Source organism: Manacus vitellinus, unplaced genomic scaffold (assembly GCF_001715985.3).
Source record: "Manacus vitellinus isolate BGI_N305 unplaced genomic scaffold, ASM171598v3 scaffold_40_pilon, whole genome shotgun sequence".
NCBI classification, from domain to species: domain Eukaryota; kingdom Metazoa; phylum Chordata; class Aves; order Passeriformes; family Pipridae; genus Manacus; species Manacus vitellinus.
The window spans coordinates 1,466,136-1,492,973 of record NW_021940541.1 but is presented as its reverse complement, the minus strand read 5'-3'; the positions used below and the strand labels follow the sequence as shown (position 1 = coordinate 1,492,973).

Sequence of the window (26,838 nt, the reverse complement as noted above, 5' to 3'; positions counted from 1 at the left end):
TGTGCCATCTGTTGATTTTTCTTTTTTTTTTTGTTTAGTGACCTCATCAACATTAAAATTCCTTACTGTTTGTAAAAAATCAAACTCCCTTTGGAAATTACACATATATATTGAAACTTAGAGCTCGTTTAAAAAATTGAGGTGGTTATAAGCGACATGATAATATGGGTGTCGAATTCAAATGTGGAATTCAAGTTAAATAATCTGAGAATTATTTTTTCCTTGCAGGTGGAGACTTTTTTTTTCTGCGATGGCGCCAAGGCTCATTCCAAGAGTAAGTTTCCAGTGAAATCCCTTTGCATTTGGGTGTCCACTGGAAGAGCAGCATTACAAAAGAGTTCACGTAACATAGTTTGTTTTGTCCCCAGTGCCCAGCAGTCAGGATTAAGAACCCAGCTGACAAGATTGATGCTGCATTGTAAATCTCTGTAGCTCTGTCATGGTTGGGAACAGGCATCAGTGGACCTTTCCCCATCACGTATCCATCTGCCACAGAGCGTAAATAACAGGACAAAGCTACTTTTTCCATTTCCTAATAAACACCTCCCTGGAAAACAGGCTTAATTTTGAGGCTTGATGCTTCAATGAGGTGGGTGTAGGGCAGTAACTTCATAGCAAAATGAGAAAACATGGCTGTTTACCCAGATATTCAGGTCATTTACTTTACTGAAAGAAAGGCATCAACACATTTTTAGTCGATAACCCTCTCCCTGAAATGATTGAAATGAACTTTGAAGACATGAATACATTTTTTTTTCTGTGAATTATCTATTTTTATAACATTAGTAGTGCTCCTTTAGGAAAACATTTCTTCTACAATCACACCTGCATTTCTAACCATTCCTGTTGGCAACTTCCAACTCTGTTAGAATGTCTTAATAGAGGCATCTCTGGTTATTTTCATCTGCCTTACATAATGTCATGTGGCTTATAAAAGGCATATTTTGGTGGATTCTGTGTTGTCTACCTCCTTTCCACAAAATAAAATAGTTTTTATTTTTTAAAATGGAATGATTGAGGAAGAAATCTAGAAAAATAAATTCTTGATTCTTTTTTTTCTCTTGAACAGTCATCTGTTCAGTTGTGTTTATATATCTTTCAGTTGCAAACACCTTTTAGCAGGTACCTGGAATAATAGAGAAATATTTGGGAGGAAAAATCCCTGGTTCCCTGTCATTCCAAGCAAGGTGTGATATAACTGGCAAGTAACATGAAACTAATAATTTATCTGCCTTTTCCTTTCTCCCACCCTCACATGGAGTTGAAAGGTGCAGCTTTAGCTGTTGGGGGAGTTTTCCCCTTTTGATATGCGAGGAGACAGAAGGTTTAAGGCAAAACGTACAAACTCTGCCAGGACTCTGCAGACACTCCCCCCACTCTGGATGCATATTAATATATATGTATTGATGATTTTGGTGATATTTTTACTGTGTGATTACAGTGTGACTTTGAGCCTAGCCCCACACTGGTGAAGCACAGTGTGTGTCTGACACACAGGTTTTACAGAAATCAGTTATCACCCATGGAATGTGCTGAGCAGTTTTTCAGCAGGTTGCTGAACAATGGTTTGGGAAAACGGGCAGAATTCCCAGCAGATGTGGGCATTTTCCATAATCACTGTATCTGTCTCCCACTCCATCCCTGGTTCTGTTGCAGTGACCAAAGATGTCTGTTGGGTTTGGGTGGAAGAGGCTGGAAGGCTGTTGGGCTCTGTGTGACCATACATAGGGATGTCTGCATATTTAGGAATTTTGGAGGGTTTTGGTGTTCTTATGACAATGTGGCAATTTTTCTAGTACATTAGAAGATTCTAAGTGTCATCAGTTCCTCTTGTATGTATTAAATTTAAGCTTAGTGGGTAGATTCTTTGCTCTCTGTTAATACTGAAACACTTGTTCTGAATGAAGCAGAGATAGATAACTATAGGAAAATTCAGATGTGGGTGTGGCAAGACTACAGTCTGATATTTTTATACAAGTCTTTTTGACACCTCCTGTGTGTATTTATTTTTGTATTTTTAGTGAATTCTTAATACACATTTTGCTGCTTCATTTGTTTAAATCTGCTCTACTCATTTCAAAAAATTCAGTGAAATTCTTGCCTGGAACACAACTCAGATTCCTGACTCCCCTTCAGCTTAAGGAGCACTATTAATGGTTTTGTTCATATTGCTTAGATTTATTTTGTTATTATTCTCCAGCTCCTACTCTTCAGGTAGAGCTATTTTGGTATTATAAAGGATGATGGATTATATAGGAAAGTTTCTTTTGAAGCACTCCTGATATTGTGCAATGCACTTGGGGGTCAGCTACACTTGACTGATGCATGATTTATCCCATGTCCCTGCCACTTCCTGAGATAAAGCTGCTATTTTATCAAAAATGCCAGCAACTGTGATCTAGAATTTACACCCCTCCTTTTTCAAATAATTGTTCTGATTACTTTCTGGCATGGCAATAAAATGATAAAGGTAATTGCACACAAATGTGAGATAGCACCAAAATACAATAAAATTAACCTGAATTAGCTTGACTTGTCGATGAGAAGTATTTATGAAATGTATTTTTGCAATAAGGGAGACTGATATTATAGCTGGAAGGTGAGTTATTGCCTTAATGTAATACTGTTTGAAATTTAAAAAAGAGACTGTTACAGTTGAGGGTGATTGTGCCTTTGAAATTAAGTTGAAGTGATTCTTATAATTGGCAGCAATAATGCATTGGGAAGGTAATATCTTTTATTGTGTTATGCCTAGTTGCATTATCTTTTATTTAGCTGGTCCTGACTCCAGCTCTGAAGAGAAGATAAGCAGGAGCAGATCAGGAATTTTGTGGATTTAGGTGATAAAAACTTGAAATGTTACCCAATATTAAAGCCATTCTTCTGCTAGGTTTTTTTCATTTTAGCCCATTTTCAGTTCCCTTGAACCTGATAGGAGGCTCATTTGATTAAAATTTCATCTGTTTTTGTTGTATTAGAGTAGTTGCCACGTATTTACATCCACAGCTGAACCCTGTAAAGAGTCATGTGCTCCACGACAAGCTGTGCATGTGCTTTACATCAGGCACTGATTTTGGCAGTTAGTTTTGTATTTCTCAGTGCCTCAAAGTGTTACCTCTTAGTAAAAAGTGCATACGTGCTTTTACAGGAAGCACCTCAATGGTTTTTAATGAGTAAATCTTTAAATCCCAGAATCAATGGGGTTGGAAAAGCCCTCCCAGCCCACGGAGTCCACCCTGTGCCTGATCCCCACCTTGTCACCCAACCCAGAGCACTGAGTGCCACGTCTAGTCCTTCCTGGGACACCTCCAGGGATGGAGACTCCCCCACCTCCCTGGGCAGCCCCTTCCAATGCCTGTACACCCTTTCCATGGAGAAGTTCCTCCTGATGTCCAACCTGAACCTCCCCTGGCATGGCTTGAGGCCGTTTCCTCTCATCCTGTCCCTTGTTCCCTGGGGGCAAAGCCTGACCCCCATGTGGCTCCCCCCTCCTGTCAGGGAGTTGCAGAGAGTGAGAAGGTCCCCCCTGAGCCTCCTTTTCTCCAGGCTGAGCCCCTCCAGCTCCCTCAGCTGCTCCTGGTGCTCCAGACCCTTCCCCAGCTCCGTTCCCTTCCCTGGACAACCTTTCCTTTCCCCACTCCCACTCTACACCTAGACCATTGAGGTGCTTCCTGTAAAAGCATGTATGCACTTCTTACAAAGAGGCAACACTTTCAGGCACTGGAAAATCCAGATGGCTGCTCCTGGACTTTTCCTTTGCATGAGACTTCATAAAATCATAGATACCCTGAATAACTTGGTGTCCCCACCACAATCACTAGTTTTTACAACTAATTAACACACTTTCTAATAGCATTTTGCTTCTGTGCTGTGTGTAAATAGAATCAGAGAATTGTTTGGGTTGGAAAGCACCTCGAAGATCATAAAATGTTAATTTTTGCTTCATGCTATTGATATAAAATGATAAAAATGTTCCACTGTATATGTGGTTTAGCTGCCACGTGCCTGTTGTGCTTGCATCACATTTAAACTTCCTGTGTAAGTAATAGGATGTGTTTACTTGTTTTTGGAGAAGTATTGGAGGAAATAATACATCAGAATTCCTGTTTAAACAGTCCACTGGGGTCTTGTGTTTGAGTGTCTGCTGACACCATCTCAAATCAAAGCTTGGCATGAGCAGTAGATGGAGTCAAAAAATGCACTTGTTGAATGCAGTCTGGAATGCAGACTGTAACCTACCTGCCTCTTCCAAAGGAGGAGAAGTGGGTGTATTACAATTAAAATGCCCTTTAAGTGAAATAAAGCAGTCTGAGATAGCCCTGTAAGTACCCTGGGAATTTATCATTGCTCCTCTCTGCCAATGCAACCGACTGAAGGCGCAGCCAAAGAGCCAGAGGCGACCACTGCTTGGAAAGACACTTCCCTGGCTTGGCATTTCGGGGGCTTTTGATTGCCATCCAAAGAGGATTAGTAGGATAATACGATGGGACAACAGAAACTTGCTTTTGTTGTCTTTGATTGTTTAATAAAGAATTATGTGTTTGCTCTCGTCGAATACTTTTTAAATGCCGTAGAAAGCAAATGTTGTTCCATGTGAACACATATCCCTCTGGTTTTTCGGGAGCTTGTGTGAAGTGGGCCTTTGGATAAGGGAAGAGGGAGACTGATTTTGAGCATATATGCCAGTGTATATTTGTATATGTTCAAAATATGCAGCTTAATTCTGTACCCTCACATTTTTTATGGGATTAATTCCTTAGAAGGTAAAGAAATTGTACCACCCCAAAGTAACCCTGGATTTGCTTCCAATCTGTCTGACATTTCCTTTCCAAACCTCTCTGAGCAAGGAAATAAGGAGGTTTTGTTTTCATACCCTCTGAAGTTACAGGTTTGGCTTAAACCAGGGTTAGATTTACTTAGAGAAGCAGTGAGATATCAGTCGAGTGTGGCAGGATTTCAGGGCAGCTTTTCTTTAAACACCTCACCTGGATTTCTGTCCTGCTCTTCAGCTGGGGAGGTGTTTATTGCTCTTGCGCAAGAACAGAAATACACGAACCTGTGTCTCCAGTGCTTTGTTCTGGAAAGCTGAAAGTTGGCTTTGGATACTGTAGGAAGAAGAAATAGTCAGAGTAGGAACAGTTTTTGGGGGATCTGGATGGGGAAGAGGTTGCTCATGGCCAGGTGAGTGGTTCTCTAGTTCACAAGAACCTGCTGCAGTATGTAAAGGACTTGTATTTTAGAACATCAAAGGTAATTTTAAAGGCTATTTTACTTGTTAGCAGGTTATATTGACAGAATTAAGTCTGATTAGCTCCCACAATGGTGATTTTGTTTCAAGACTTTCTTGTTGAATTTAAGCAATGAATGCAACACCTTTTCTTCCTCAGTAACTATTACCTTAAGTGAAAAACTGTGGGGCACTCAGCTTTCCTTGGACTAACAGTTTTCCATATGTTTGAAGGGTGCTGTGAGTGTAATGGTACTGGAATTGTTATTTTTCCATTAAGTAATGAGTGATGTTGGTTGGGTTGCCCTGTGAGTGTGGGTTGCACAGGTCAGCAGCATTCCCTTGGGTTTTTTTGGACAAGGAGAAGCCCTGCCCTGACACCAGGACAACTTTCTGACAGCTTCATCTGTCCAGATTAAGATGTTGAATCTTCAGAGACTTTTGTGGATCATGGAATTCCAGAATGGTTTGGGTTAAAGCCCATCCGGTTCCACCCCCTGCCATGGGCAGGGACACCTTCCACTAGCCCAGGTTGCTCCAAGCCCCGTCCAACATGGCCTTGGTCACTTCCAGGGATGGGGCAGCCACAATCATGTACAACTTTAGAGTTCACACCAAATCTTTGGACTCTTTTTTCAAGAGGAGGAAGCAGCTTTTAGAAAAGTTTTTATTTTAACTTGGAAAGAAATCAAGCAATAATAAGCAAAAAGACTGAGAATTAAATCTTTCTCATTCTCTGTAGCTTTTGTTCCAAAATAGCAAAGTGTAACTGAAATTCTAGTATATTAAAGTATTTTTGGGTATGAAACATCCTTATAACTCTTCCCTTCCTTCCTCCCTGCAGTGAAATTATTTGTAGTACATAAATTCTTTGTTCTCTTGAAGCAGTAGTTTTTGGAAGGTGAAAATATAGATGAGTGAGTAATCAAGATACTAACAGGAGTGGGTTGTTAGATTGTTCTGATTGCATGGATCCTGTGTTTCATTCTCAGTCCTTAAATCTTTCTTTGCCTTAAAACACTAACAAATAGCTTTTTCCTCCAAGACTGGCTGCCTGAGGTTGGAATATTACCCTCCACCCTCCTGTATATGTTCACAAATACATTACCTTCACTATTAATGTCTTTCCTATATTCTTAACATACAATGGATTGTTTCCTTTTAAATAAACAGGCAGAAACCAGTAAAACAAATACAGGAAGGTTTAAGCTATTAAGGAGATGGAGAAAGAACTATAACTCCATGAAAATCTTGGATGGGTGGCCGACTGATGTGTGCCAGCCCAGGGACCATGGGCAGCCTCACTGGTCACCTCTGCAGCCCTGGGTGGGGTGGGAGAAGCTTTTTGCAACTCAGACATATTTTAAACAGTGTTTTTATGATGGTCCCTGGTTGATTTGTGCCTTGACAGCTCCCAGTGATGTTATTTGATAAGGATTTTGTTATGAGGAGGTTGTAGAACTTAGTGCATCAGGAAGGATGACTGAAATGAAGTAGGAAATTGCCCAAACCTGAGAAGATTTTCTCTTAAATTTAAATCTGATACTTCAGGCTTTCATTGAATCTTAATTCCAAACTTGAATCAATAACAAGCAGATTTGAGAACATGGTGATACTCAAAAGAAGGACATTTAAGAGAGTTCAGGGGTAGTATTTCTTTCCTGTAACTAAGATGAAGCAGCAGTTTCCCTGGCATTTATTGATCATCCTTTCAAACTCCACAAATTCCTGGTATAGCTTTTTGGCAAGTCACTGATATGATATGGCATCATCAAAGCAGGGGCTTGAGAATCATAGCTCATGCACCACTTTGCCAATGCAAATGTCAGGACACTGAAGTAATGAGTTTTTAGATGAATTTGTGCAGAATGGGAAGGAAATGAAGAAGTTGGCCCTTGGTCACACCTCTGGTGGGGTGGGTATCAACACCTCTAAGGGAACTACCTGCAGGCAGTGATATTTTTGGATAAACACATCCAGAACACCAGCTTTAAGGACTAAGAATCCCTGTGATTGGTGCTGTTTGGGGTCCTCTAACAATTAATTTTTTGAAGCCAGTATGTGGTTATATCCTGGCCTGGCATTGAAGCAAGGTTGCATGAGAAACCTGCTAAAGCATCTGTTTTTAGACAACAGTGATATGGTGTGGTAGGTTTATACTGTTAAAGCAGAGTAAAGGAAATGGAAAAGCCTGTAGAGGGGAGATCCATCAGAAATAGGGTTCTGGCTCCTCCCTGATGGGAAGGACTCAGTGTTCCATAATACTGAAGGGAAAAATGTATGAAAAAGTGACATGTGTGGTCTCTCTGACCAGAGCCTTCAGACAAACCTGGTTTTAAGACAAATTTTGATATCCTGAGGGCTGAATGCTTGTGGGTGCCAACACATCCACGGGCATATACATTTTCCGAGTGGAAACCTGTCTGTGGGATTTTAACACTGTGCACATTGAGGGGGGACACAGAAGTTGGAAAGATGTTTTGCCTTCTTTCACCCCTTCATTTCAGTAGAATCAGAATCGATATGGTTGGAAAAGTCCTCTGAGATCACCAAGTCCAACCATCAGTCAGCACCACCAAGCATGGCCCCAAGTACCACATGCACACATCTTCTGAACACTGCCAGGGATGGGGACTCCACCACTTCCCTGGGCAGCCTGTTCCAATGCTTTACAACCCTTTCTGTGAAGCAATTTTTCCTAATATCCAATTAAAGTAGTGAAATGAGTATCTAGACAGAGGAGTTTGCGTTGTACATCCATACAGTGACCTTCATCCTGGAGGCTCCCAACCCAGTTGTATATGGATGTGCATATATGTCATGCAGCTTCATTCCTATATAAAAATAAACATTTAAATATTGCTGTCCAATGGATATGATAAACAAGACTGAAAATATGAGTTGTGGTCACTCAAGGGTTCATCTATAAAGCTTAGTTCAACTTGGTGAGAAGGCATAGGATTATTTATGGTTTTCTGTTGCTTGCTGCATGCTCTGTTTTTGTGTGATGGAAAAGCTTTCCTCTGATCCTAAAATTGTTATACTCATGGAGCACGTGGTATGAGGTTCAGTGCATCTAGTTCAGGGCTGTCACACCAATAAACATGAAGAATGTATGCTGGTTTTCCACATATGTTAACTTTTACTGCTTGTTTACTGACTTCTACAAGGAGGTGCTGCTCCAAAAAGTTCACCCACATCCTCAAGGAGGAACAGGGAAGAAGTTGGTTGAAAAGGAGAGTTGCTTTACAACACCACCAAACATTTGATTATTTAGCAAAAAGCTGATTTGGATCACAGTCACAGTAAAGAAACCACAGGGAACCTGCAGTTCCTAAAGCAGGACTTCTTCAAACTGAGTAGATTTGTACTGGTTGCTGCATGTCTGTAACTGAGGAGTTGCATAAGAGCTTCCCCAAAATCAGAGGTTTAAGTTTACTCTCGCCCTAGTAGACAAAGCTGTCTACTTGATGTTTTTTCTGCTCTCCCCACACTGATTAATTATATTGCTCACAGATGTGACTTCATTCCACAGAACTTAATAATGAGATTTTAAATTATTCTCTTGTTTTGAAAACAACTAATTATTGTCCAGCTGTGAACAGTGGGCAGCTGTAAGTCATCATGCATAGACTTTCCTGCCTCCCGGTGCACCCCAAGTATGTCATTCCTAGAATCCCAGAATGGTTTGAGTTGGAAGGGACCTTAAAGCTCATCTCATTCCACCCCTTGCCATGTGCAGGGACACCTTCCACTAGATCAGGTTGCTCCAAGTGCTCTCCAGCCTGGCCTTGGACACTTCCAGAGATGGGACAGCCACTGCTTCTCTGGGAACTTCTTGCAGTTCAGCAGGCCAAGCACAAGGTCCTGCACCTGGGCCTGGAGTGATAGGACAAGAGGGAATGCCTTCCCACTGCCAGAGGGCAGGGATACATGGGATATTGGGAAGGAATTCTTGACTGTGAGGGTGGAGAGGCCCCGGCACAGGTTGCCTAGAAAAGCTGTGGCTGCCCCATCCCTGGAAGTGTCCAAGGCCAGGTTGGGTGGGGTTTGGAGCAACCTGGGGTAGTGGAAGGTGTGGCAATAGATGGTGTTTAAGGTGCCTTCGAACCCAAACTGTTCTTTGAGTCTGTTATTCTGTGTTTGTTAATCAAGCTGCCCTACGGTTGTTCACTTTTTGTCCAGTTTCACATGGATTCAGCTCTTTGGAGCAAAGGGATTTTTCCCTGGCTGCCCAGCACTGATGGCGATGGGTCCGGCCCGACAGTTCAGAGTCTGGGTGACTGCACTGGACATACTTGTGGTGTCCTGTCCTGTCCTCCTGCAATGGTTGTACAAACCAAACTGTAAATACAACTCAAACATTTACTGACTCAGACTGGGGTGGTTTTTTTTTAGGCAAGATGAATTTGACAAGTATGTTATTGTTGGTCTTGTCCAATTTGAGAAATACTTGGCAGCTGTTTCCAACTACATCCTATCAGTAATCGTAAAACCAGACTGGTAACAATGGGAATAAAAAAATGTTTCTTCTGTTAAGGAATGATTGATTTTTTTCATATATTTTTCCAGCAGACATATTCTATTTGTGTTCCAGCTGTTATTTGCATAACACTGCTGCTCTAAACCACCAAATATACTTTGTTGTCACAATAATCCTGTTTTAAATAAGTGTCAGAACACATCAGATTTCAGCCATGATAAACCAGCCATGAAACTGCTGCTGTTTCAGATTTTTGTGAAGATCACTGTTCTGCTAGTTAACATGTTTTCTGAGACTTTAATTTAGGTTGTGACTTCTTAGGATGGATGAGTTTAAGCTGGAGTTTTGAAAGTAAAGCCGTTTTTGAGAAAACTTGAAATTCACTGTTTTCTTGCTTTTTTAAAATTACTTTTGAAAACTACTCAGTACCTTGAGATATCTGTTCCTTGGTGAACATACATGCAATTAAAGAGGATTTTGTCTTCTTGAACAGGTGAATTCTAAAGTTGGAGGTTCAATGTGCGAGGAGAAACACGCGGTTCTGCTCAGCCCCGTGGGAAAGATCGAGATCTCTGGGTGTGAAACGGGTTTACATGAAATAAAACTTCCCAAAACGAGCATGCTGCCAAGTGGGTGAGTTCATGTCCTATTGATCCTGTGTTTATGTATTTGTAGAGGAATGAGATTGCCCAGAGAATCTAAGACACAACTCTGCACACTTGTTTTTGCCACTCATTCTAGGAGCTCCGTACTGGCTCCTGTGAGAGGCAGAAGGAACTTCCAGTGCCTTTAAGGAATTGTGGCTCCAAAATACATTCATTTCTCTGCTGCATCAAAAATATTATTAAGGAAACATTCTAAATTTTAAGTATTTTTAATGTAGGTTTTGAGAGAACATCCTGCCCCCCTAATTTTTGACACACGTGTAGATCTGTCACTGGGGAGTAAAACCTCCTTGCAGACTTCACAAATTTTGCAGATAAAATGTATCTTTTTTTATATATATTATATATATATGTTCCAGCATGTAGAACCAGGAGGGAATGATTGTTTTAATTAGTGTGTAGTTCTTGTGAGAGCTTTAGTTGGCTTTTCAGAACTGTTATGCCTTTTGAGTTCCAAACAGATGCTACATGGCAGTGGAGGTGATGTCTCAAATCTAGGCCTGGTTGAGGAGGCACTGGTGCATTTTATTGTTTAATGTAAGTGCTGTTCAATCTGCTGGAGTCCATCTGTCCTGGTCAGGTCCTTGCTTTTTCCTTATTTGGAGGAAATGCTCAGTGGCATTTTTAGAAGGAACATTGAATTATTTCAGAATTAGATGCCAAAAAAAACCGAGATTCCAAATTTCTATGCCAAATTCCTCTGCCAAAATCAAAGTTATTAATACTACTTCTTTAAGTCTGCTCTCTTCATCTGTTTTTTGGTAATAAATTTGCAGTTTTGCCACAGTCTGTTACATTAATGCTTTCTCCTACTGACACGGCTCAAACAAGTTTGGCTTCCTTCTCTCAATATTGGTTTTTTTTTCTCCTGCTTTTGGTTCTAAAATCCCCCATTGATTTGTATGGTGTTCCTTTTTCTGGTTTTCTGTTTTATTCTCCTTGTAACTGAAGAGTGTATAAAATTAATTAGGAATATAAAGCATAATGTGTGTTCTGGTTGAAGTATGTTTTTGCATGTGATACAAAAACCCTCAAGCCTCTGGATTTGAAAGTTTTGCCAACTCCAGTGCTATGGAAAGAAGGGCTTCAGTTTCTTCAGATGCTGATTTCAGTGCTGGATTTCTGCTGGTGAGGAATAGAAATAAAATGTATTTAAGATAAGACTTAGCAAACCTGCCTTTGCTGCAGAGCTGGAGAACAACCAAGCAGATGAGGATCTTCACCCTCGAGAAGGGGAAGCATCAATGAGTGGTGGAAAAACAGTAGAAAAAAGGTCTGTGGGATTTCTTAGGGATGGATACTCTCTTTATTTATCAGAACATCTGCTGTTTGCTCACCTGTAACGTGGCCATGTTGGTTGGTTGAAGGTTCTCATGATTTTGTTCTTCAAACAGAAGTTGAACAGTCTGGATCCTACTCCTAATTTTTTAATTTTTATCTGTTCTTGATCTTCAGTTTTCTCAGTGGTGAGCTGACTTAATTTTGATGCATTAGTGGCATCTTGATAACAATTTCACAGGTTGCATGATTTAGATGCAAAATTTGTCATATTAGAGGGACTGTTATTCAAGAGTAACTCAGAAGTTAAAGGCAAGAAGAATATTTTTGTGGTTAGTTTAAGAATTTAAATCTGAAAAAGAAAGGTGGGACTTCCTTTTGTCTTTAGCACTGATAAAGTTCTAAAAATTTTAAAGCCATCTGTAAATGTTTGTGCTGAAGTATAACATTTAATCTCTTCTACTCATCGCTAGTGCATAGTTGTTAAATCTGGCCTCATTATTTTCGACAGAATAAAATAAAAACGAAGCAGTTGCCTGGTGTTTCTCCTAACTGGCTAATAAACACCATGGTAAGAACATTGGGTGGGGGAAAAAAAAAAACATAAGAAACATAAAAATTGATTTTAATGGACCCCTGTCAGAGAGAACCATAATGAGCACGAGTCTGGTAATAAATATTGGTATTCTGCTCCACGGTGCTTGGGACTTCTCGTGTGGAATTGCATGTAACAATCAATATAGATTTTAGGGGGTTTTAACAACAAAAATAAGTAAACCTTTGAAATATATAAATACTTAAGACTTGCAATCTGTCAGACAAACCTGGTAGTTGTAGAAAAGGCTGATAAGAGCGTCTGGTTAATGGCATAATCGCTTTGTGGAGATCTCAGCTCTATTTTACAGCTTGTAAAATGCTGGGCAATTAATCACCTGAGATTACAACCTATTCAGTGATGGCTCTCCTTAAAACTTAAGAACACAGACTATAATGGAGCCTAAAAGGAGAAGCAACAAAGTAAAATCCAGTTTCACTATGCTTGAAAGAAATTGATCTATTAATGAGATGAAACTAATTGTAATAACCTGAGGTTATTCTGCTCCTTGGGAAGTTGGCAGGCTTTAAAAGTCCAGACACGTCACAATGTTATGGTTTCTGTTTGGAGAGGAGGAATCTTTATCATTTAGGCTTTTTAAATCCATGTTTTGGCTTCCCCACCCCTGGAAGAGTCCAAGGCTGGGTTGGATGGGGCTTGGAGCAACCTGGGCTAGTGGAAGGTGTCCCTGCCCATGGCAGGGGGTGGAATGAGATGGGCTTTAAGGTCCCTTCCAACCCAAACCATCCTGTGATTCTATGTATATATGTACATACAGTCTCACATATCTAAATGTGAGATTTCAGCTAAATATGATTGTGGAATTTTTAATTTACTGGATGCTGAAATTGTTTCTAACCATTTTGTAGTGCTAATAACTGGTTAACTTAAAACAGGGACCTGAAATCACTCATTTCTGCTTTAGTATTGAAATTATGGATTGACTTGTTTGTTTTGTCATTTTCAATTAATAAAACACTGAAGATAGAACTGGACTAGCTTTAGAATAACCAAATTCCTTGTGTTTGATACCTGTGTGTTGTATGACAGAGAATGCAGGAGTTTTAGCCTACATACAGCACCATGAGGAAATTCATGTGTTGGGCTCAAGGTCTGTGCAGTCATTTTAGGGCTGTTTCTGAAATGTGCTGCTTCAGGGTTATAAAGTGGGGCAGAAAATACACCAGACATGAAGCTTGATTTTATAAATGTTTCTATTTCTAAGAATTTAATCTTCACAGTTTATATTAAAAAAAAAAAAAACCTAAAAGGACATATAACCTATATGTGTTTTTATATGTATATCTATATTAGAATCTCAGAATCACAGAGTATTGTGGGCTGGAAGGGACCCAAAAGTCCAACTCTTAAGTGAATATGTGTGTGTGTGTGTATATGTATGTGTACACTTAGTACTGTATCAGCTGTTGAAGTTTTTCTTTCAGTGTATACAAATCTAAGGATTAGTTTTGATCAAGTTTCCTCCAGTATTCCTGCCTGAAATATTGCAAATGTTTAACTCTTTTTGTTCATGGCCTAAAGAATAACTCAGTTTTTTCACTGTTTTACTCCTGAGTGTCTTCAGCAGCTTTGGAGTTTCAGAATTATTTTTTTGTTATTCCACTGTCAGCTCTGGTGTTCCCACACTGGGATGACTCTGTTTTCAGAAGTCTTGTCTTATTGCAGAGATGGAGGAGTAAATGATACTCTTGGTGAGCAGAGGATCCCACTCGTGACTTCCTTGAGCAATAACACAAACCACTTGTTTTCCTCTGCTGAATATTTACAGCACAAGATACTCTGGAAAAATGTTGATGTTGACTTGGCAGTTGGGATGGCACCAGGAGGCAGATTTTCCCTGTGTTGCAAAATTCCAAATTCTTTCAGGAATTCCCTCTCCCCTCAGGAAAACTGCCCTGGTTTTCCCAGCTCCCTGCCTGGTCAGCATGAGGCAAGGGTTATCTGGGCTGCACATGTGCCAGGGCAGGGAAATACAGTGGGAACTGGAGGATAGTAGTAAAAGGGCTGTTGTCTGACATGTTTTGAGGTAAACTAAGCAGCTTCCAGTGTCTGGTTGGAAAATCTTTTCCTGCTGAGCATGGAGTGATGAACACCGTCATACTCCTGTGGACTGATGAGTCTGTGTGTGAAAAGAAAGTTAAATTTGCCACCTGAAGAGTGGGCACAGATCCCAGGAGATGCCAGTAATGCTAATATTTACATCCACCTTGGGATTTGAGGATGCCATTATGAGAAGTTGAGATTTTCCACTTAAAAACTCAGCTGAGCTGCTGTGATCTGTCGCTGCCATCTTTGTTTGGGACATCCCAAGGTGTGGATGATTTGGGGACAGCCATCTCCTTGGCTCTGGGCTCCTGCTCCTCCACTCTGGGACTGCTGTGGTGTACAGACAAGTTGATCTTGCCAGAAGATCCTGAGCTCCCATTCAGGAGACAGCATGTGCAGGTGGTCTGCTCCTCCTCCATGGACTTTGGGAATTGTGTGTTTGTTGGTAGGGATGTGAGCTTGAATTTGAGAAACTGCAGCTGTTGGATGCTTCCTGCATGTTTGAGGAGGGAAATTGGGCAGGTTGACTTGCTTTACTATTGCTGGAATGGTCAAAACATGTATTTTCATGGTGGTTATCACAGAATGCCCCATTTTCCTTGTGATGTAGGAATACCTCAGATTTCCCTTTTATGCTGTTTTCAGAAGAGACTCTTGAAAGCAGTGGGATCCCATCTGCCCTCTGTATTTCTTGCAGGTTATTTGCCATTTTCTTTACAGCATTTCATTTCCCTACATCTTACTGAAAGAGATCAGAGGAGGAGGAACAAGGAGCCAGTTTGGCCGTTCTTGTATTATTAATCTGCCTAAACCTTTAAGGGTGAATCTGCAGTTCAAGAGGTTCGCCAGGGTTTCAGTCAATCTCTGCCAGTGTAACATTATCAGAAACTCTCCAGAACCTCAGCTTAAAGAGGTTTCCAGCTATTACAGATTCAAAGAAAATCTCAAGTGTGTGGAAAGGCAGCGGATGCAGTGGCGTCCGGGCTCTGATAAGAGCCTAGAACAATAACTTGCAGAGGTGTGAACCACTGTGTTCATCTCTGAGGTATTTAATCATAGCCAGTGATGATGGTTTAAATGTCAACTTTGCTAACTGTTTCATTCCTCATACTGTAAAATTTACGGTGAGTGATATCTCAGTTTGATGCCACAAGTGGGAGGCATTTGGGAGAGTGCCACTCCTCCTATTTTTTCAGTAAGCATCCACCAAGGCTAAGAAACTTAGTGGAGCTCAGGGGCACAGTAAAAACCCTCTGAAGGAGGTAGGTATGCACCTACTCTGCTGCTTTGAATACATTTCTGATTTACCATGAACATCTGATGTGACTTATGTGAAGAGAGGATTATTGGCAATGTGGCTTGGAAGAGGCTGCACTCCTCCCCATTCAGCTCATCCTTAAAATTATTGTGTAAAAACAGAGATTTTCTAATTAAAATTATGTAGAATGAAACCTGAAGGAGACAGACATACTTGGAGTAAAGAAGTTAATGGTTTTGGATAAGGTCTAGGTGTAGAGTGGGAGCGGGGAAAGGAAAGGTTGTCCAGAGAAGGGAACGGAGCTGAGGAAAGGTCTGGAGCACCAGGAACGGCTGAGGGAGCTGAGAGGGCTCAGCCTGGAGAAAAAGAGGCTCAGGGGGGACCTTCTCCCTCTCTGCAACTCCCTGACAGGAGGGGGGAGCCGAGGGGGGTCGGGTTCTTCTCCCAGGGAACAAGGGACAGGATGAGAGGAAACAGCCTCAAGCTGTGACAGGGAAGGTTTACATTGGAAAAAAAATTTCATGGAAAGAGTTGTAAAGCAGGCTACCCAGGGAAGTGTTTGAGTCACCATCCCTGGATGTGTTCAAGATTGAGGACATGGTTTAGTGGTGAACATAGTGATGGTGCTGGTTGATGGTTGGACTTGGTGATCTTAGAGGTCTTTTCCAACCTTAATGATTCTATATTAGGACACCAATGGCTGTGGACAAGTGCAGCTGCATCGCTTTCCTGCCAGTACAACAGAGAACTTAACTCTTGTAAATACCATAATCATTTGAGCTGATGGCAGTTATGGGTGATCAAAGTATGCTTTGCAGGGAACTTTCCTTTTTTTATAATTTAAGGTATTTAATTACTGTTTACAGTGGCTGGGAAATGGTTCATTAGACGGTGCTTTTGTAGGTGTTAATGCAAACAGATGAGGTTTGAGATACAGGCTGCCTGTGATGGGAGTGGGTTGTGGCATCCCAGAATGGTTTGGGTGGGAAGGGACTTTAAAGGTTAACTAGGCCCACCCCTCTTCAATGAGGAACAACATCACTATCCCAGGTTACTCCAAGCCCTGCCCAACCTGGCCTTGGACACTTCCAGGGGTGGGGCAGCCACAGCTTCTCTGGGCAACCTGTGCCAGGGCCTCCCCACCCTCACAGCCAAGAGTTCTGTCCCAGTATCCCATCTATCCCTGCCCTCTGGCAGTGGGAAGCCATTCCCCCTTGTCCTTGTCCGAAGTCCCTCTCCAACTCTCTTGTCCCAAGTCCCTCTTGTCCCAAGTCCCTCTCCAGCTCTCCTGGAGCCCCTTTAGCCCCTGGAAGGGGCTCTCAGGTCTCCCTGGAGCCTCCTCTTCCCCAGGTGAACACCCCCAGCTGTCCCAGCCTGGCTCCAGAGCAGAAGGGCTCCAGCCCTTGGAGCATCTTCATGGCTCTTCTTTGGGCTTGTTCCAATAATTCAATGTCCTTCGTGTGCTGAGGGCCCCGGAGTTCCAGGTGGGAGTCCTTTGGTTACAGGGACATGATGGCCTTGGCCCACTCCACGTGTTCATTGCTTCTAAGGGACTTTTTTCTCAAAAGCTTCAAAGTGCTACTTTGGCTTTTAGAGCACCTGGTTCTTCTGCATGATGCTTGTTCAACATGTTGGGCAAAGTCCACACAGAATTTTAGACATTTCTTGGCTTTTAACTGCTCACGATCCCGACCATATTGGTTTTCATATTGATGAGCAAAGTGAAGGCCTGTCTTGAGTGCCTGTGGAGAACAGTCACCAGAAGAAGGTCAGTCTTAAACAGGTTTCTCTTTCAAAACTTTTTATTTTCAAATTTCTTTTAACTTGCAGCACGGAGCTCTCACAAATCTCATTGAGTTCTCTGTCACTTGTCTTGGAAAGAAAACATGCAGATTCCTGGGTAATAGAGAGATGATGCTTGTTATTTCAAATTACTTCAAAATAACAGGAAAGTATATTTAAAAAAAAAAAAGAAAAGAAAGGAAAAAAGAAATATTACCTTCTCTGGTAGAAGTCTCTACAAATATCCAGGCATCAATCTTTATTTCAGCAGATTCAGTGAATGTGGCAGGAAGAGTTATTATATAGCATAGTCCTCCTTTTATTAAAAATAAACTGGGCTAGGGTTTTTCATAGTTTCTTGTGGAGATGCTACAGATTGTTTATGCTGCATCAAGCTAAGAAAACTTTTTATTGGAAATGGTGTTTCAGAAAACTTAAACAAAATAACTTCCTGTGTGTTTTTAGAATTTAGACTTTGGCAAAGCCTTACATGTAGTACAGGCCAAATACGTGGTTTCACATGGTTTTAGAAATGGTTTGCAGGAGAAGTTTTTCTGTCAGGTGTGGGTGGTGAATCTAATTCTGCATGATTAATAAAACCCACATTCTCTCTCACTTAAACTGAAGTGAATCTTGAGCAACTCCACTGTAATCAATACTAGATTTTGACTGGGTTATTTTTCCTGACAGCACTGCTGCACTTCTGTTCTCTGTCAAAGGCAGTATTGCAACACTCAAATAGGAGTGGGTTTTGCAAGTCTTCAGTTGTGGTTTTGTCCTGAAATCTTGACAGAGAAACTTTTGAGGGCTTTGTGTAAAAATAAAATAAAATAAAAATCCAGATTTTTTTAGTGGATGAAGGCTGGATTCGGTGGATGAGGAGTGCCCTGGGCTGATCCCACAGCGTGGGCAGCAGGGGAGGGGGGATTCTGTCCCTCTGCCTCACTCAGATGAGACCCCACCTGCAGAGCTGCCTCCAGCTCTGGAGCCCAGCACAGGAAGGACATGGAGCTGTTGGAGAGTCCAGAGGAGGCACCAGGATGATCAGAGGCATGGAGGAAAGTCTGAGAGAAGTGGGATTGTTCAGCCTGGAGAAGAGGGTGACCAAATTGTGGCCTTCCAGTACCCGAAGGGAGCCTGCAAGAGACATGGGAAGAGACTTGGACAAGGGCTTGGAATGACAGAACAGGGGGGAATGGCTTCAGACTGTAAAAGGGCAGGGTTAGATGGGATATTGGGAAGGAATTCTTGGCTCTGAGGGTGGTGGGGCCCTGGCACAGGTTGCCCAGAGAAGCTGTGGCTGCGCTTGGATCCCTGGAAGTGTCCCAGGCCAGGTTGGACAGGGCTTGGAGCAACCTGGGCTAGTGGAAGGTGTCCCTGCCTGTGGCACGGGGTGGAACTGGATGGGCTTTAAGGTGCCTTCCAACCCAAACCATTCCATTTCTACTGGGCAGTTATTCATGGCATTAATCTCAGGTTTTCAAACCCTGAATGTTAATGGGGACAATGCCATGTCAGAGCACTAAAAGCCCCATTTCAGTGTGTAGGAGAACACAAAGCTTTGCTGCTCGACTGGTGTGTGTTTGTAAACCTCCATCGTTGGCCAAGAGTCCTAAAGCAAGACATGTTATAACAACCCAGTGATCACGTTTTACAGTGCTGATATTTTAAAATGGCAAAAATAACAACAAACTGTATTAGATAATATAACTTGTGCAGACACCCACTTGAAAATACCACAAATATGATTTTTTTTTTCCTACTGCAGAAGATGTAGAGTTGTAATAGTGCTGAAAAATGACTTCACCTAAGAGGAGTGTGAGAATTTGTCTATGCAGCATCAGCTTTTCAAGAAATTACTCAGAAAATAAATCCTTTCCTGATGCCCTGCCCTGTTCTGTGCCACAGATACTGTGCCTGGTGTATCTTTACTAACTCTCCTATAATTCAGGCCATGAGTGGAACCCTTCCACTTCTCATGCCAGAGGTAGATTAATGCAGTGGAGCATTTTTCCATTGCAAATCCTGGCTATAAGGATGGGAAAATGGGCTGCATAATGACATGGATTATGTTTCTATTATGTCCCAGAATTAGTGGGTATTCTTAAATATTGCAACTCTTCATCTTGGGTTTCTTTCCTGGCTTTTGTGGTCCTTGAAAAAAATTAAAATGCATAGATAACGCTGAGAATAATTTAAAGCCACAGAGGTGTTTTGGGATTAGATGGTGGGCTGTGAGCAGGGACACCCACCTGGATCACAGGAACCTTCCTGCAGCTCTCCTTGAGGGACAGAATTGAATTGCACAAAGTGGTTTGCTGAAAAATGTCTGTAATATCAGCCTGGAGAGCCTTGACTATGAAAATGCTGTGATCAGAGCAACATTGAGGGCTTGAGGAATACCAGGTTTGCAGAGGTTTATGGAGTCATGGAATTATTTGGGTTGAAGGGACCTTAAAGGTTACCTGGTTCCACCCCTCTGCAATGGGGAGCAAGATCTCCACTAGCCCAGGTTGTTCCTAGCCCCATCCAGCCTGGCCTTGGACACTTCCAGGGATGGGGCAGTCACAGCTTCTCTGGGTCAGGGCCTCCCTACCCTCACAGCCAAGAATTCCTTCCCAGTATCCCATCTCTCCCTGCCCTCTGGCAATGGGAAGCCATTCCCCCTTGTCCTGTCCCTCCATCCCTTATCCCATGTCTCTCTCCAGCTCTCTTGGAGCCCCTTTAGGCACTGGAAGGGGCTCTCAGGTTTCCCCAGAGCCTTCTCTTCCCCAGGTGAACACCCCCAGCTCTCCCAGCCTGGCTCCAGAGCAGAGGGGTTCCAGCTCTTGAGGCACCTCTGTGACCTCCTCTAGACGTGCTCCAGCAGCTCCACATCCTTCTGATGTTGGACCCCAGACCTGGACACAGTTCTCCAGGTGAAGTCTCTCAAGGGCAGAGCAGAGGGGGAGAATCCCCTGCCTCACCCACTCCTTGCGCTGCAGCCCAGGGTGCCACTGGCGTTTTGGTGTTGAGTGGCTTTTCCCAGCTCCATCTGAACTGGCAGCTCCAGTACCTGGTCTTTGTTGGCCTCTTTGGCTCCTGCATTTCAGTGAAACTCAAGGATCACACACTGCCAGTGCCTGTGCTAATTATAGTTGTTCTTAACATGCCTCCCTTAATTCCTTCTATAAAAAGAATTTAAGACTCGGTAGGACAAAGCCTAGTAAATCATCCTGGAGCGCAGAGCTGGGAGGGAATATGTGTCCTTAGCCCCCAGGCACTTCTGCTATGGCTCATCTCTGCAATTCCAGCAGTTTTCAGGGAAATGGCAAATGCTCCTCAGAACCGCATGCCAGGAGAGAAGGAGTTAAATTCTAAAACCTTACCCTGTAACTGTAAATGCCATTTTTCTTTCTTCACAAATGTAACCTTTTAACATTTATTTTTAGCTTTTACATTAATATATGTAAAAATATTAAAAGCTCTTGTATATTACATTAAAAACTTATGTCAGCTGCCCTGCTTTTTCCTATTTATTAAAACTTTTCAAGCAGTGAAAACATTTTACTTGTTAATGAGGGGAAGAAGGAAAATTAATGACATAGAGCTCGGATCTTCCAAGATGTCTCCTTTTAACCATGCAAAACCAGCTCTTTTCCCACACTATGTAGTTTAATTTCTGTGTTAGGGTTCAGTAAGCAAATGCAAATAGATTTAATGATTTGCATCAGTAGATCACTTCTCAGTTTAATATCCTCTGATATTTTGGTCAAGGACTTTTTCTTTGGAAGGCTAGTGCTGTTTTGTGGAGGAAAAATATTAATAGTGGTGGCATTGTGAGGTTCAAGTAAAGCAAGGGAAATGTATAACTTATTCAAAAGCAGCATCTCATGTTATCTTCTCCCCGAGATCATGCAGTGGAAAAAGTTATTGGGGAAAAAGACACTTAAGAAATAATTGTGAGTTGCTGATCATATTAAATATTTAGAGTGGTTTCCATATCACATCTCATCTTACTCTCATTTTGCCTCAGAATGTTGAAATTCTGATCAGGTCTCCTGGCGGTGGTGTGAGGTACCTCACCCTGGCATGGAGGGTTGTCATCTCTTCACCTGGAAAACTGGGAGCTGTTCTATCTATTCAGTGTCAGGGTGGTTTCATTGGTGTTACCAATAAATCTAAGTTTCCCAAATTTCTTAAAACACTGATTCACTAAAGGATTAAATGAGAATGATTCCAAGGGCGGACATCTCATAGATTGATTCCATGAGCCCATCTTTGCTCACTCTCCCCAGTTCTTGTTAAACAGAAATAAGTTCCTATTGGCTTTTGAAGAATTTAAGGTTGTTTAGTGCACATAAATCCTTCAAGTGATAAATACTCATAATTACCTCATTGCTTATTAAAATGAGCACTTGCTGGTGATAAAAACTTTTTGATGGCTTCTCAATTTCTGAATAAATGTAGTGATCAGCTAATCAAATTAGCTGATTAGATGATTTTGAGCAGCTATCAATTTCTTTAATTAATTCTGACCTTTGAGAGGCTCACTGTTGTAGGCTGCTGCTATGTAAATTGTCATTTGTACTAAGAGATTTTTAAATTGTATTTTATTTTCCTATTATTATTATGATGTAGATTTAGACATGATGTCAGGATGTCTGGTGTGAAACAGGAATTCTGCAGAGGACTTTTCTTCTTCCTGGGCTAGTTCAGAGAAAGAAATAACGAGATTAAGTGAGAAACTTTGTCCTTTAGGTTCCCAGTCAGTTGTTTTCCCGTCATTTGTTTTTCCTCTGCTTTATTGATGCACATCCCCTTGGTTTTGTCAGTCCACAGTTGGGTTTTGCTTGTGTTCAGATGATGATGATGAACAGTCTCTCTGTGTATCCTGCTCCTGGCGATGCTCCATCAGTGTCATGTGGCCCAGGAGGGTGGGGGAGTTTATTGTTTCATAGGTGCTGGGGTGCAGGTGCTGATTTAAAATACACACACACACACAGATCTTATCCTGGAGATGCTGGGCAGGCACTGCCAAGTTTGTTCCTGTTGTCAGAAATAGTGTCCAGTGCTTACTAATATAGTTTTAGCTACAGAAAACCTGACCACTTTCTACTCCTGATGGAAAGTCTCTCCAAAATTGAAGGAAAATGTTCAAAAATACTAATTTTCCCCCATTCTTGGACCTACACTAGATATGTTTCTCAGCACATATGCAGGACCAAGCTGGTAGGCTGCCTACTTTATAAAAGTTTAGGATCCACAGATTGTTTTTCTCACAGAGTCTGGGCAATAAGCCGATATTTCAACTTTTTATTATTTTAGGCATTGAAGTCACTGAAAAGCCTTGAAAGTTCCCTGTAAGACAGATGCTCTTGTAATCCTTCCTCTTTCAGTATGAAATGTCTAAATTGGTCCTAAAAGTTAAGTCAGGGTTGTATCACAGGTTGCTGCCCAAGGGGATAACTCTCCCTGGAGGAGTGGTGGTTCCTGGGTGGGTCAGTCCATGCCAAACATAAAAAACTCCTGAGGAATTCTCGTGGCCATCAGATCAAAGCTGCTCTGATGTGTACAAAGCGTTGTGGAAGGACACCAAGTTTTTGAGGGCTGTTTCACTAGACCCAGAGCTCCTGTGATGCTCTGTGAGGTTATGGAATCACCATCTCTGGAAGGGTTCAAAAAATGTGTGAATGTGGCACTGGAGGACATGGTTTAGTGGTGAACATGGTTGGAATTGATGATCTCAGAGGTCTTTTCCAATCTTAATGATTCCATGATTCTTTGATTATATTATGATTATCTGTTTTATGATATAAAATACAGCTGTGCTACCAAAATACAACTTTTAGCGGAATAACTGCCCTGAACATCCTGGTGCTTGATATAATGGCAAAGGAGGATGGAGAATATTTCCTGACCTATTTTTTAAACTCTTCAAGTTCAACAGTCTGACTTGGGGGAGGAGTTGTTCAAAGTTTAAACACTGTATGAAACTTGGCCATAAATATAAATCAGCTCGTATTAAGGCAATTTGAGCTGTAATACCTCAATAATTTGGAAGTAGTCATTCTTCACAGCTCATGAATGTTCTTCACCTCTGGAAGGAGTTTGTTCTCATTTTAAATGCTGACGTGGACTCCTGGAGAATATAGAAATTGTCTCCTGTTTAGACTTCTGAAATTCTGAAGTCATCACTTACCTGGTTTTGGAGTTGCACTTTAGATTGTATTGACTGTACTTGAATTCTTTGAAAATCAGTCAAATTTTCTTTGATTTCTTCTGCTGATGGTGGCAAGGACAGTGAATCAAGGTGGACATGTCTTTTGGGGGATTTTACTGGTTTCTTGCACATTTTGGGAGGTTTCTCTGCCTTTGCTGCTCTGGTTGTGAACGTGTGTGTTAAACCAGATCCCATTTCACTCCACTCCAGCATTGGTTGTGATTTCTGTTGGTCATGGTGGGGATCAGCTCTCATCTCCTGTAGGTCAGAAGTTCTCTACATGCTGGGCAATATTGCTTGTGGCTCTGAGGTTGTCCAGATGCTCTTCATTTATGCAGATGTCCTGTGGGCTTTGAGATTTATGTCTCAGTGTGAAACAGAGGATATCCTCAGGGTTGTGATAGCATGTCCTGCTTCCTGTCTGTTCTGGGAAATACGTCTTGAAACTCCTTTTCATAGAACTCACAGCAATAACAAACCCAGACAGGAACAAAAAACCACTCGTGATAGGTATGATATCCAGGGTGTGCAGGTAATTTGAAAAGGAACAAAGAATCTTTTGTCTGAAGTAATGATAAATCACAATAAAAAGAAGCCAAGTGGCCAAAAAACAACCCCCAAATATAATGAACTTGAAGAAAAATAAAAATACACATTCTTGCTAACACTTTGTACTTGCTGATAGTGTTGTGCAGACTCTGAGCTTCTAGAATATTAAACTCTTTATAGGCTACAAAATTGCATGTACAGTAAAAATTTGCACTATTAAAGCAGTCATTTTTAATGATTTTTAGGGCTAAAAGTTTGTTGGGTTTTGTTGTTCTTGGATGTTTTGTAATTTCTATGTGAGTGGCAGTAGAGGACTGCTTTGAGGTTTAGCCTTTGAATCACTGAAGAGATTTATGAATTATATTGTTTTGCTTATTGATATTCATTCAAAAAGCTGACTGCATCTTAATTCTTATTTTTATTCTTAGTTTTATTGAAATCTTTAAAAGAACCATCAGAATGAACACTTATTTACTAATTATTAAATATTAACCTAGCTGAAACAATGAACTAAATCCTACCAATTCTGCCACTTCTTTGTACTACCTTTTGCTTTGTCTCAATCCACATTATAACTTAATCTTCACTCCACCCTTGTCTTTCAGGTCTATCACCTTGTTATCAAAATTCCATAGTAATTAGGATAATTTATGACCAAGGTAACTCTCACTCACACAACTGCAGGCTCTGTCAGAGCAGCACTTGCAGAATTGGAAGGTCTGCTTTGTTTTGGGCTGCAGGAGACACATCTGTGAGCATTAATTGAGAAATACCTTTTTATTCATCCAGCACTTCTAAACTGGGAGTCCTATTAAGTCCTGACTTCCCATCTTGAGTGAACATGACTCAGTATTTCACTACATTTTTCCTACGATTCTTTTGGAACTTCTGATTGTTCCAACCGTGATAAAGCTGTAAAATGCTTTTGTTGCCCAGGGAAGACATCCATCCTTCCCTGGTGCAAAGGCATTTCTGAAAGCTGAAAGAGCAAGGGAATATTTTTTCTTTTGGTGTGGGAGTAAAATTGATTCCAGGAAAAAAAATTAATTGATTTTTTGTGGTTTTTATTTTTCAAGCCATAGGTATTAGTGCAAAGCGTGGCTGGAGATCTCCAGTTATGGAACAGTTAAATTACACCTCAGTTGACTTTACAAAAAACACTGAGCTCTAAGGGGAGGTTGAAGTCCATCCCAGTGTCCTCTAGCTTTGTTCCAGAAAACCTCATTTAGAGTGAAACCCTCTTTGATTTGCAAGGGCTGAAGCAGCAAATGCTGTTCTGTTTGCAAGACACAATATTTGGCCATAATGCAGCTGCCTTCCCTCATAATGGATGTGAATGGAATCCACATGAATACGAATGAACGCATGGAGAAAAATTAAGTTGCCGTTTGCTGGTGTTATTGCATGTTTTACAACAGAATTGCTGCCAGTTGTGTGAGGTCTTAAGTGTTTGACATCAGCTGGAGCGTGTATTTTGATCTTCATGTACCAATAAAAAGTTTCACATCTTTATCATCTTAAAATACCTTCAAGGATAGAAAACTATCTAGAGCTTCTGGCGTTGGGGTTTAGGAATGTTAATGTATAAAATGGAGGAAAAAGAGTTGATGGCAGTGTTTTAAAAAGGCATAAAAATATAGCCAGTTGTGTTAATGAATGTCCTTACTGCATATTTAATCTCATGCGCTTTTTTAATGTTCTCCTCCTGTAACTAAGCATATTTGATATGAGGTGCTTTTGCTCAGGCATCTTAGAATCAGAATCACAGACTGGTTTGAAAGGGACATTAAAAGACCACCTCGTTCCACCCCCTGCCATGGGCAGGGACACCTTCCACTGTCCCCGGTTGCTCCAAGCCCCATCTAGACACTTCCAAGGATGGGGCAGCCACAGTTTCTCTGGGCAACCTGTGCCAGGGCCTCGCTACCCTCATAGGGAAGAATTTCTTCCCAATATCCAATCTAAACTGACCCTCCTACTTTAGAACCATGTAAGTCACCTCTTAGCAGCACCCGTGGTTCAGCTGTGCCGAGGAGCAGAGTGTGGTGCTGGAATGGCACGGGAGCCCTCAGAAATGAAGCAGCTTCATCACGTCTCCCTGGGCAGGACAATCCTAGTCCAGCTGGCACTTCTGTGGTACCTGATATTGGACCTGTTCTGATCTGTGTGGAATTTCCAGCTTCATTGGAACAGTGTGACCATCCCTGTCTTTTGGTGTGTCAGTAGCAGTAACCTGGAGATGTAGTCAGCCCTCATTGATCATCTGTTGTCTTCATCTGGATGGAGGAGATCAGGAGGAAACTGTAGGGGAGCTGCAATAAGGCATTGACTTCCAGGGAGAGAAGTGGTGGGACATGGAAGGGAAAGAGCAGGTGACAGCAGTGGTCTGTCGTGGTGAGTCGAAAACGAGCCCTGACTCATGTAGCTGTTTGTGATGGAGCTGGGAAGGCTGGTGGCAAGTGATGGCAATCCTGGGAGAAATGGGGTGTTCTGCAGGTGTCCTGTCCTCTGCAGGGGGTGGCATGTCACAACAGGACTCGGTTGTGTGATATTCATGTGGCATCTGGTAAGTTACTCAATCAGCATGAATTTTTTGTGTTCTGGAGTGGTAGCAAATTAATAGTTACTGTTTTGTTACACCGTGGTTCCCTTCTCTGAGACCAGGGTGTTAAACACCTCAGTGAAACAGGGGTCTTTTGTTCATCTCAGGCTATTTTTCAGTGTATTGGTTT

At 41.6% G+C, this 26,838-nt stretch overlaps 1 protein-coding gene across 2 annotated transcripts in view; it reads left to right on the top strand.

The window, feature by feature from the left end:
- Positions 1 to 230: 230 nt before the first annotated feature.
- The window catches only part of MGMT (O-6-methylguanine-DNA methyltransferase), a 131,267-nt gene continuing 104,659 nt past the window's right edge, over positions 231 to 26,838 (top strand). Inside the window, exons 1-2 of one of the 2 annotated variants that reach the window (XM_018078535.2) lie at positions 231 to 274; positions 10,204 to 10,343. In XM_018078535.2, coding sequence (XP_017934024.1) covers positions 251 to 274; positions 10,204 to 10,343 — 164 coding nt within the window. In that variant the 5' untranslated portion in view covers positions 231 to 250. Of the gene's footprint in view, positions 275 to 10,016; positions 10,062 to 10,203; positions 10,344 to 26,838 lie in introns of those variants that run through there. The other variant, XM_018078536.2, reaches the window with a different exon arrangement.